This window comes from Nerophis lumbriciformis, linkage group LG36 (genome assembly GCF_033978685.3).
Source record: "Nerophis lumbriciformis linkage group LG36, RoL_Nlum_v2.1, whole genome shotgun sequence".
Taxonomy (NCBI): Eukaryota; Metazoa; Chordata; class Actinopteri; order Syngnathiformes; family Syngnathidae; genus Nerophis; species Nerophis lumbriciformis.
The window spans coordinates 12,853,699-12,866,373 of record NC_084583.2 but is presented as its reverse complement, the minus strand read 5'-3'; the positions used below and the strand labels follow the sequence as shown (position 1 = coordinate 12,866,373).

The window sequence follows — 12,675 nt, the reverse complement described above, 5'->3', positions numbered from 1 at the left end:
TAAAAAAATATACATGATCTCAACTTGAACAGACTAACATGATTAATTGCAGGGTTTTAAAATGTATATAAGATTAGACCTTACACTGTTGAAATAAAAACTATATTAAAAGTGAAGTAGAATAAAGTTAAAGTCAGTTAAAGTATCACTGATAGTCACACAAACACTACGTGTGGTGAAATTAACCTCTGCATTCGACCCCCTGGGAGGTGAGGGGAGCAGTGAGCAGCATTTGTGGCCATGCTCGGGAATCATCTTGGTGATTTAACCACCAATTCCAACCCTTGATTCTGAGTGCCAAGCAGGGAGGTAATGGGTCCCATTTTTATAGTCTTTGGTATGACTCAGCCGGGGTTGGTCAAAACCTACCGATCTCAGGGCGGACACTCTAACCACAAGGCCACTGAGCAGGCTAAATGAATAAAGTTATGTTCCGAATGCATTTCTACAGAAACAACCATTATTGTAACATTTTAAATCATAATATGGTTGGTTGGAGGTGCAGCATCATGTACAACTACAGTAAGTAAGTATACATTTTACTTTAGAACTTGAAAAACTATCAGATACAAAAACAAAGAAAGCATGTTTAAGTACTTGACTCACCAAAGTTGACATCTGTGAAAAGTTTCCTGACATCTGCTTGGTCACATGTGGTGTATCAGCTTCAGCTCCTTCCACACTCACTAAAGTTTGACTCATGTCTTGCATATTCTTCATGTCACTTTTCCTGGAGTCGGTGGTCCTGCACACCTCGTAATTGTACACGTGTTGGAGAGTCCCTGTCCCCAAAGTGTCTGAGTAACGTGGTGGATAATATGGAATGACAGGGAGGTTGGAGTGGTACAGGACGCGAGACTGTCTCCACCTGTACACTTTGACTGATATGATGAGCAGCAAGCAGGTGATGAAGAGGAAGGAGACCACAGCCAAAGCCAAGACTAAGTAAAAAGTCAGCTTGTCATTGTACTCCTTGTCGTGCATGCTAAAGTCAGTGAACTCTGACAGCACTTCAGGGAAGCTGTCCGCCACCGCCACGTTAACAATGACTGTAGCTGAACGAGAGGGCTGCCCGTTGTCCTCCACTAGAACACTCAGTCTTTGTTTGACGGCATCTTTATCAGTGACTTGGCGGACAGTTCTTATTTCTCCATTGTGTAGGCCCACTTCAAACAGCGCCCTGTCTGTGGCTTTGTGCACTTTATAGGAGAGCCAGGCGTTCTGTCCAGAGTCCACATCCACAGCCACCACTTTAGTCACCAGATAGCCCACATCTGCTGAACGAGGCACCATTTCAGCCAGCACCGAGCCACCAGTCTGGACCGGGTACAGTACCTGGGGGGCGTTGTCATTCTGGTCCTGGATTAGTATGCGGATGCTTACATTGCTGCTAAGAGGAGGAGAGCCTCCATCCTGAGCTCTGACAATAAACACCAGTTCTTTAATTTGTTCATAATCATATGAGCGAACTGCACTAATGACTCCACTTTCTGCATTAACGGACACAAATTCAGTTACTGGAGTTCCTCCGATTTCATGCTCCTCCAACATGTAAGAAACACGAGCGTTCTGGTTTTCATCAGGGTCTTTGGCACTAACTTTTAGCACAGAAACACCTGGAGAGTTATTTTCTGCAACACTTGCAGTATATAAGCTGACCGGGAAGACAGGAGCATTGTCATTCACGTCTGAAACCTTCAAATTAAAAGTCATTTTACTAGACAGAGGAGGTGAGCCAGAATCTGATGCAACGACAGTGATGTTAAATTCCGGCACACTTTCACGATCTAAGTCAGCATCAGTAAGTAATGCAAAATAATTTCTCACATTGGATTTAATTCTAAATGGAACGCGACCCTCAATGGCACACCTGACGTGACCATTTTCTCCAGAATCTAGGTCTTTAACATTAATGATACCAATAGTGGTACCAGTTGGGGAGTCTTCTGACACAGGACTAGTGAAGGACATCACATTTATGACTGGAACATTATCATTTAAATCTGTTACTTCTATTTCCACTTTGGTAGACTCAGTCAGTCCACCTTGATCTTTTGCTTCAACCATGAACTCTATTATTTTTTCTTTTTCATAATCTATTTGTTTTGCTACAGTTATACATCCTGTTTCCTCATTTATATGAAATGTATCTTCTATTTCTGCATTTGATTTTGAAAAAGAGTATGTGACTTTTGCATTTGATCCACTATCTGCGTCAGTTGCATTCACAGTTAGAACGTGAGTGCCCTTTGCTGCATTTTCAACCACTTTAGCTTTATAAGTCGTTTGGTTGAAAACAGGAACATTATCATTTGCATCTATTATGTTAATATGTATATTTACTGTACCTGATCTCTGTGGATTTCCACCATCCACAGCCTCTAATTTTAAAGACAGTCGGGGTTGTTCTTCTCTATCTAATCCTTTCTGCAGCACCATTTCAGCATATTTACTGCCTCCAGGACTGACGTGTTCCTTTAAAACAAAATTATCACTCGGAGTTAAAATGTAGCTCTGCAGACCGTTTGCACCCACATCAGCATCATGTGCACTTTCCAAAACAAAACGGGATCCTAATGCTGCCAACTCGCTTATTTCAAATTGCAAATGATTATTTTTAAAAGTGGGGGAGTTGTCATTGACGTCCAACACTTCGATGGTCACAGGGTGTAATTCCATGGGGTTTTCCAACAAAATCTCAAAGGTGAAGCTGCACGGCGTCACGTCTCCACAAAGCTGCTCTCGATCTATCCTCTCATGGACGACCAGAAGCCCTTTGTCCGTCCTCAGCTCCGTGTACTGGACGTTCTCCCCCGTCACGATGCGGGCACGCCCAGAACGGAGTCTTTTTAGATCCAAACCGAGATCTTGGGCCACATTACCGACAAGCGAGCCTTTTTTCATCTCCTCTGGGATTGAATAGCGGATCTGTGCCTCCGTTCCATTTAGGAAAAAACACAAAAAGACAAAGAGGCAGGCCGCCCGTCGCCAAAAACATCGCCATCTTCCTCCTCCACTGTAATGATCCTCTTTAGACTCCATGTGAAAAAAATAATATGAAAGAAAAACGACTCTATATAAATACTTTGACTAATAGGAGCAATACGCATTCAGATGAGCGTGTTTTTTGTACGGTTGTTCACACGAAGCTCTCTTCTATAAATGGCAGTGACAGAGAAAGACGCTGCACTGCATCACGTAACTATCACATTCATTTCTCATGCAATAGCGTCCCTTAGAGGCTGAAATGTGAAAGTGGTCCAGATACACACACATTCAAAACAATGCCTCTATAAATAATATGCTATCTTTTTTAAGACTAACAATAAATTAAAAAAAAGGTACAAGAAACACAATCAATATATGTGTTTTAGTTTGATGTAATTCACTCAAACCTCAGCACAAATGACTGATAATTATGATGGAACTAAAAATAGTAAATAATCAAAGGGCTTTTCATACAAATTGTCTATCCATCCATCCTTTTTCTGCCGCTTGTCCCTCATGGGGTCGCAGGGGGTGCTGGAATGTAGCCTAAACTGCCCTTCAGGACCACGGACAGTCACCCAGAAACACCATGTACATTAGTATTTGTACCAATAATATAATGAAATCCATCCATTCCTAACTAGAGGTAGAGACATATTGATGATCATTCTTAGAGAGCTATATCAACCGAGTGTTTCACTAATAAACATTGACACATAAACCTGCACATTCACTATGTTGTACACACTGCAATTCAGAGACTGCAATAAACCTCTAAGTGTCACAATTGTACATTAAATGATAAACACAAGACCACTTTGCACTGATAAAACAGTGCTACATTTAATTTGAGTATGCAAGTATCCTGCAGCACACAAACACAATCCAATTTGGATTGTTCAAGACATTAAGAATGTCCCACCATGTATTATCATTGCAGAATATTCAAGAAATATAACCTATTCAATTGGGAAAACTTAATAAAGTGTGCTGATTCACTTATTGTACATTTTAAATGACCGAGGACCACCTCTTCTAAGAAACTTTGTAAATGTAAAAATGCCAACAGCACAACAAAGCATGGCTCCATTTGGTGCCGTTCGAAAAAGTGTGTTTGAGCAGCTATCTTTTTCTAATTGAGCATGTCAAACATTGAAAACACAATCTGAAAATATCAGAGAAGTAGCACCAAAAGCATCATTTAATTAGCCCTTTAAAAATGACTGCCTGAAAATCTAAATTGTAATCATAATTTAAAGGCTATATAAAAGTGCAAAGGTGTATAGAGTGAAATATGCATTTTATCAGAACCTTGGAATTTTACATTTTAATATTGTTATTCTGTGTACTATGTTTTCAATGTGTTGCTGAGGGATTAGAGATGGATATGACAGTACATGGCTATAATGCCATGTGTTTATTAATATGTATTGTCCTTTGTAAACAAACTAAATATTATTATAAAAAATATACATGATCTCAACTTGACCGGACTAACATGATTAATTGGAGGGTTTTAAAAAGTATATAAGATTAGACCTTACACTGTTGAAATAAAAACTATATTAAAAGTGAAGTTGCATAAAGTTAAAGTTAAAGTCAGTTAAAGTATCACTGATAGTCACACAAACACTACGTGTGGTGGAATTAACCTCTGCATTCGACCCCCTGGGAGGTGAGGGGAGCAGTGAGCAGCAGTTGTGGCCACGCTCGGGAATTATCTTGGTGATTTAACCACCAATTCCAACCCTTGATGCTGAGTGTCAAGCAGGAAGGTAATGGGTCCCATTTTTATAGTCTTTGGTATGACTCAGCCGGGGTAGGTCAAAACCTACCGATCTCAGGGCGGACACTCTAACCACAAGGCCACTGAGCAGGCTAAATGAATAAAGTTATGTTCCGAATGCATTTCTACAGAAACAACCATTATTGTAACATTTTAAATCATAATATGGTTGGTTGGAGGTGCAGCATCATGTACAACTACAGTAAGTAAGTATACATTTTATCAGATACAAAAACAAAGAACGAATGTTTAAGTATTTGACTCACCAAAGTTGACATCTGTGAAAAGTTTCCTGACATCTGCTTGGTCACATGTGGTGTATCAGCATCAGCTCCTTCCACACTCACTAAACTTTGACTCATGGCTTGCATATTCTTCATGTCACTTTTTCTGGAGTCGGTGGTCCTGCACACCTCGTAATTGTACACGTGTTGGAGAGTCCCTGTCCCCAAAGTGTCTGAGTAACGTGGTGGATAATATGGAATGACAGGGAGGTTGGAGTGGTACAGGACGCGAGACTGTCTCCACCTGTACACTTTGACTGATATGATGAGCAGCAAGCAGGTGATGAAGAGGAAAGAGACCACAGCCAAAGCCAAGACTAAGTAAAAAGTCAGCTTGTCATTGTACTCCTTGTCGTGCATGCTAAAGTCAGTGAACTCTGACAGCACTTCAGGGAAGCTGTCCGCCACCGCCACGTTAACGATGACTGTAGCTGAACGAGAGGGCTGCCCGTTGTCCTCCACTAGAACACTCAGTCTTTGTTTGACGGCATCTTTATCAGTGACTTGGCGGACAGTTCTTATTTCTCCATTGTGTAGGCCCACTTCAAACAGCGCCCTGTCTGTGGCTTTGTGCACTTTATAGGAGAGCCAGGCGTTCTGTCCAGAGTCCACATCCACAGCCACCACTTTAGTCACCAGATAGCCCACATCTGCTGAACGAGGCACCATTTCAGCCAGCACAGAGCCGCCAGTCTGGACCGGGTACAGGACTTGGGGGGCGTTGTCGTTCTGGTCCTGGATTATCATGCGAACGGTCACGTTGCTGCTGAGAGGAGGAGAACCTCCATCCTGAGCTTTGACAGTAAACACTAGTTCTTTAATTTGTTCATAATCGTATGAGCGAACTGCACTAATGACTCCACTTTCTGCATTAACGGACACAAATTCAGTTACTGGAGTTCCTCCGATTTCACGCTCCTCCAACATGTAAGAAACACGAGCGTTCTGGTTTTCATCAGGGTCTTTGGCACTAACTTTTAGCACAGAAACACCTGGAGAGTTATTTTCTGCAACACTTGCAGTATATAAGCTGACCGGGAACACCGGAGCATTGTCATTCACGTCTGAAACCTTCAAATTAAAAGTCATTTTACTAGACAGAGGAGGTGAGCCAGAATCTGATGCAATGACAGTTATGTTAAATTCCGGCACACTTTCACGATCTAAGTCAGCATCAGTCAATAATGCAAAATAATTTCTCACATTGGATTTAATCCTAAATGGAACGCGGCCCTCAATGGCACACCTGACGTGGCCATTTTCTCCAGAATCTTGATCTTTAACATTAATGATACCAATAGTGGTACCAGCTGGGGAGTCTTCTGACACAGGACTAGTGAAGGACATCACATTTATGACTGGAACATTATCATTTACATCTATTACTTCTATTTCCACTTTAGTAGAGTCTGTCAATGTGCCTTGATCTTTAGCTTCAACCATGAACTCTATTGTTTTTTCTTTTTCATAATCTATTTCTTTTGCTACAGTAATACATCCTGTTTCTGGGTCAATGTGAAATAAATCTGCTATTACTGCTTTTGATTTTGAAAAAGAGTATGTGACTTTTGCATTTGATCCACTATCTGCATCAGATGCATTCACAGTTAGAACGTGAGTGCCTTTTGCTGCATTTTCAACCACTTTAGCTTTATACATTGTTTGATTAAAAACAGGAGCATTATCATTTGCATCTTGAACAATTATGTTCATATTTACTGTACCTGACTTTTGTGGAGTTCCACCATCCACGGCCACTAATTTTAAGGAAAGCCGTGGTTCTTTTTCTCTGTCTAATCCTTTCTGCAGTACCATTTCTGCATATTTACTGCCTCCAGGACTGACGTGTTCCTTTAAAACAAAATTATCACTCGGAGTTAAAATGTAGCTTTGCAGACCGTTTGCACCCACATCAGCATCATGTGCACTTTCCAAAACAAAACGGGAGCCAAGAGCAGCAGACTCGCTTATTTCAAATTGCAAATAATTATTTTCAAAGGTGGGGGAGTTGTCATTGACGTCCAACACTTCGATGGTCACAGGGTGTAATTCCATGGGGTTTTCCAATAAAATCTCAAAGGTGAAGCTGCACGGCGTCACGTCTCCACAAAGCTGCTCTCGATCTATCCTCTCATGGACGACCAGAAGCCCTTTGTCCGTCCTCAGCTCCGTGTACTGGACGTTCTCCCCCGTCACGATGCGGGCACGCCCAGAACGGAGTCTTTTTAGATCCAAACCGAGATCTTGGGCCACATTACCGACAAGCGAGCCTTTTTTCATCTCCTCTGGGATTGAATAGCGGATTTGTGCCTCCGTTCCATTTAGGAAAAAACACAAAAAGACAAAGAGGCAGGCCGCCCGTCGCCAAAAACATCGCCATCTTCCTCCTCCGCTGCAATGATCCTCTTTAGACTCCATGTGAAAAAAATAATATGAAAGTAAAACGACTCTATATAAATACTTTGACTAATAGGAGCAATACGCATTCAGATGAGCGTGTTTTTGTACGGTTGTTCACACGAAGCTCTCTTCTATAAATGGCAGTGACAGAGAAAGACGCTGCACTGCATCACGTAACTATCACATTCATTTCCCATGCAATAGCGTCCCTTAGAGGCTGAAATGTGAAAGTGGTCCAGATACACACACATTCAAAACAATGCCTTTATAAATAATATGCTATCTTTTTTAAGACTAGCAATAAATAATAAAAAGATACAAGAAACACAATCAATACATGTGTTTTAGTTTGATGTAATTCATTAAAACCTCAGCACAAATGACTGATAATTATGATGGAACTAAAAATAGTAAATAATCAAAGGGCTTTTCAAACAAATTGTCTATCCATCCATCCATTTTCTGCCGCTTGTCCCTCATTGGGTGTCAGGGGTGCTGGAATGTAGCCTAAACTGCACTTCAGAACCACGGACAGTCACCCAGAAACACCATGTTCATTAGTATTTGTACCAATAATATAATGAAATCCATCCATTCCTAACTAGAGGTAGAGACATATTGATGATCACTCTTAGAGAGCTATATCAACCGAGTGCTTCACTAATAAACCTTGACACATAAACCTGCACATTCACTAATCTATAAGTGGTGTTGTACACACACTGCAATTCAGGGACAGCAATAAACCCCTAAGTGTCACAATTGTACATTACATGATAAACACAAGACCACTATGCACTGATAAAACAGTGGTACATTTAATGTGAGTATGCAAGCATCCTGCAGCACACAAACACATTCCAATTTGGATTGTTCAAGATATTAAGAAAGTCCCCCCATGTATTATCATTGCAGAATATTCAAGAAATATAACCTATTCAATTGGGAAAACTTAATAAAGTTTGCTGACTCACATTTTAAATGACCGAGGACCACCTCTTCTAAGAAACTTTGTAAATGTAAAAATGCCAACAGCACAACTAAGCATGGCTCCATTTGGTGCCGTTCAAAAAAGTGTGTTTGAGCAGCTATCTTTTTCTAATTGAGCATGTCAAACATTGAAAACACAATCTGAAAATATCAGGGAAGTAGCACCAAAAGCATCATTTAATTAGGCCTTTAAAAATTACTGCCTGAAAATCAAAATTGTAATCATAATTTAAAAGCTATATAAAAGTGCAAAGGTGTATACAGTGAAATATGTATTTTATCAGAACCTTGGAATTTTACATTTCAATATTGTTATTCTGTGAACTATGTTTTCAATGTGTTGCTGAGGGATTAGAGATGGATATGATAGTACATGGCTATAATCTCACATATTTATATGCCATGTGTTTATTAATATGTATTGTCCTTGGTAAATAAACTAAATATTATTATAAAAAAATATACATGATCTCCACTTGACCAGACTAACATGATTAATTGCAGGATTTTGAAATGTATATAAGATTAGACCTTACACTGTTGAAATAAAAACTATATCAAAAGTGAAGTAGCATAAAGTTAAAGTTAAAGTCAGTTAAAGTGTCACTGATAGTCACACAAACACTACATGTGGTGAAATTAACCTCTGCATTCGACCCCCTGGGAGGTGAGGGGAGCAGTGAGCAGCATTTGTGGCCATGCTCGGGAATCATCTTGGTGATTTAACCACCAATTCCAACCCTTGATTCTGAGTGCCAAGCAGGGAGGTAATGGGTCCCATTTTTATAGTGTTTGGTATGACTCGGTCGGGGTGGATCAAGACCTACCGATCTCAGGGCGGACACTCTAACCACAAGGCCACTGAGCAGGCTAAATGAATAAAGTTATGTTCCGAATGCATTTCTACAGAAACAACCATTATTGTAACATTTTAAATCATAATATGGTTGGTTGGAGGTGCAGCATCATGTACAACTACAGTAAGTAAGTATACATTTTACTTTAGAACTTAAACTATCAGATACAAAAACAAAGAAAGAATGTTTAAGTACTTGACTCACCAAAGTTGACATCTGTGAAAAGTTTCCTGACATCTGCTTGGTCACATGTGGTGTATCAGCTTCAGCTCCATCCACACTCACTAAACTTTGACTCATGTCTTGCATATTCTTCATGTCACTTTTTCTGGAGTCGGTGGTCCTGCACACCTCGTAATTGTACACGTGTTGGAGAGTCCCTGTCCCCAAAGTGTCTGAGTAACGTGGTGGATAATATGGAATGACAGGGAGGTTGGAGTGGTACAGGACGCGAGACTGTCTCCACCTGTACACTTTGACTGATATGATGAGCAGCAAGCAGGTGATGAAGAGGAAGGAGACCACAGCCAAAGCCAAGACTAAGTAAAAAGTCAGCTTGTCATTGTACTCCTTGTCGTGCATGCTAAAGTCAGTGAACTCTGACAGCACTTCAGGGAAGCTGTCCGCCACCGCCACGTTAACAATGACTGTAGCTGAACGAGAGGGCTGCCCGTTGTCCTCCACTAGAACACTCAGTCTTTGTTTGACGGCATCTTTATCAGTGACTTGGCGGACAGTTCTTATTTCTCCATTGTGTAGGCCCACTTCAAACAGCGCCCTGTCTGTGGCTTTGTGCACTTTATAGGAGAGCCAGGCGTTCTGTCCAGAGTCCACATCCACAGCCACCACTTTAGTCACCAGATAGCCCACATCTGCTGAACGAGGCACCATTTCAGCCAGCACCGAGCCGCCAGTCTGGACCGGGTACAGGACTTGGGGGGCGTTGTCGTTCTGGTCCTGGATTAGTATGCGGATGCTTACATTGCTGCTAAGAGGAGGAGAGCCTCCATCCTGAGCTCTGACAATAAACACCAGTTCTTTAATTTGTTCATAGTCGTATGATCGAACTGCACTAATGACTCCACTTTCTGCATTAACGGACACAAATTCAGTTACTGGAGTTCCTCCGATTTCACGTTCCTCCAACATGTAAGAAACACGAGCGTTCTGGTTTTCATCAGGGTCTTTAGCACTAACTTTTAGCACAGAAACACCTGGATGGTTATTTTCTGCAACACTTGCAGTATATAAGCTGACCGGGAACACAGGAGCATTGTCATTCACGTCTGAAACCTTCAAATTAAAAGTCATTTTACTAGACAGAGGAGGTGAGCCAGAATCTGATGCAACAACAGTGATGTTAAATTCCGGCACACTTTCACGATCTAAGTCAGCATCAGTCAATAATGCAAAATAATTTCTCACATTGGATTTAATTCTAAATGGAACGCGGCCCTCAATGGCACACCTGACGTGGCCATTTTCTCCAGAATCTGGGTCTTTAACATTAATGATACCAATAGTGGTACCAGCTGGGGAGTCTTCTGACACAGGACTAGTGAAGGACATCACATTTATGACTGGAACATTATCATTTAAATCTATTACTTCTATTTCCACTTTAGCTGACTCAGTCAGTCCACCTTGATCTTTAGCTTCAACCATGAACTGTATTGTTTTCTCTTTTTCATAATCTATTAGTTTTGCTACAGTAATACATCCTGTTTCTTTGTCTATTTGAAATAAATCTGCTATTCCTGCTTTTGATTTTGAAAAAGAGTATGTGACTTTTGCATTTGATCCACTATCTGCGTCAGTTGCATTCACAGTTAAAACGTGAGTGCCTTTTACTGCATTTTCAACCACTTTAGCTTTATAAATGGTTTGATTAAAAACAGGAGCATTATCATTTGCATCCAGAATAATAATATTAATATTTACTGTACCTGATCTCTGTGGATTTCCACCATCCACAGCCACTAATTTTAAAGAGAGTCGGGGTTGTTCTTCTCTATCTAATCCTTTCTGTAGCACCATTTCTGCATATTTACTGCCTCCAGGACTGACGTTTTCCTTTAAAACAAAATCATCACTTGGAGTTAAAATGTAGCTCTGCAGACCGTTTGCACCCACATCAGCATCATGTGCACTTTCCAGAACAAAACGGGATCCTAATGCTGCCAACTCGCTTATTTCAAATTGCAAATAATTATTTTCAAAGGTGGGGGCGTTGTCATTGACGTCCAACACTTCGATGGTCACAGGGTGTAATTCCATGGGGTTTTCCAATAAAATCTCAAAGGTGAAGCTGCACGGCGTCACGTCTCCACAAAGCTGCTCCCGATCTATCCTCTCATGGACGACCAGAAGCCCTTTGTCCGTCCTCAGCTCCGTGTACTGGACGTTCTCCCCCGTCACGATGCGGGCACGCCCAGAACGGAGTCTTTTTAGATCCAAACCGAGATCTTGGGCCACATTACCGACAAGCGAGCCTTTTTTCATCTCCTCTGGGATTGAATAGCGGATCTGTGCCTCCGTTCCATTTAGGAAAAAACACAAAAAGACAAAGAGGCAGGCCGCCCGTCGCCAAAAACATCGCCATCTTCCTCTTCCACTGCAATGATCCTCTTTAGACTCCATGTGAAAACTATTGAAGTAACACGACCCAAATAACTTGACAGTTAGGGGCAATAAGCATTCAGATGAGCGTTATTTTCGCTCAGTTGTTGTTCACGCGAAGCTCTCTTCTATAAATGGCAGTGACAGAGAAAGGAGCCGCACTGCATCACGTAACTATCACATTCATTTCCCATGCAATAGCGTCCCTTAGAGGCTAAAATGTGTAATTGATTCAAAAGACGAAAACAAATGCTTCTATAAGCAATTTAAAAACAATTTAAGAGTTGCGTAATTACACAAAAATCAATAAACAAATGCAACAATTTGCGTTATTGTTTTGTTAAAATTTTCACAAATCTTTACACAGTAGAGGAAAATGACTGATTGCTGAATAAACAAATGGCAAACAATAATCATTATGGCACTGCAAATACAAAATTAAAAGGGATTTTCACAGGATAATCTTGCATAAACTGTACTTCAGCACCATGGACAGAGCCACAGACTCCACAGCAGGTCATTTATGTTTGTACCAGGCGTTATAAACAGTGAAAGCCTGTCAGTTTAATATGATTATGACATTCGTCCATTATAATTATAGGTAAATACATATTGCTTATTATTCTTGTAGAGATCTTTATCAACCTCACCCTGCACTGATAAAATATTGCCAAGGAAGCCTGCACTTTTTTTTATAAGTGGCACTGACCACACATTGCAATTCACAAAGTCACTAAACTTATTTTTTTAA

At 40.8% G+C, this 12,675-nt stretch overlaps 3 protein-coding genes across 4 annotated transcripts in view; all 3 read right to left on the bottom strand.

The window, feature by feature from the left end:
• Window positions 1-3,066, bottom strand: part of LOC133583004 (protocadherin gamma-C5-like) — a 212,622-nt gene extending 209,556 nt beyond the window's left edge. For both annotated transcript variants that reach the window (XM_072912445.1, XM_072912454.1), the window contains exon 1: window positions 607-3,066. In XM_072912445.1, coding sequence (XP_072768546.1) covers window positions 607-3,042 — 2,436 coding nt within the window. In that variant the 5' untranslated portion in view covers window positions 3,043-3,066. The remainder of the gene's footprint in view (window positions 1-606) is intronic.
• A 436-nt stretch (window positions 3,067-3,502) lies between these two features.
• Window positions 3,503-7,494, bottom strand: LOC140677575 (protocadherin gamma-A4-like). Its single transcript, XM_072912412.1, has 3 exons — window positions 7,085-7,494; window positions 5,041-5,821; window positions 3,503-3,544 (listed from the first exon to the last, which is right to left on the bottom strand). The coding sequence occupies exons 1-3, from the start codon at window positions 7,474-7,476 to the stop codon at window positions 3,503-3,505; spliced, it is 1,215 nt and encodes a 404-aa protein (XP_072768513.1). The 5' UTR covers window positions 7,477-7,494.
• A 1,956-nt stretch (window positions 7,495-9,450) lies between these two features.
• Window positions 9,451-12,153, bottom strand: LOC133576785 (protocadherin beta-8-like). The gene is made up of 3 exons (XM_072912411.1): window positions 11,554-12,153; window positions 9,510-10,281; window positions 9,451-9,462 (listed from the first exon to the last, which is right to left on the bottom strand). The coding sequence occupies exons 1-3, from the start codon at window positions 11,943-11,945 to the stop codon at window positions 9,451-9,453; spliced, it is 1,176 nt and encodes a 391-aa protein (XP_072768512.1). The 5' UTR covers window positions 11,946-12,153.
• Window positions 12,154-12,675: the final 522 nt, after the last annotated feature.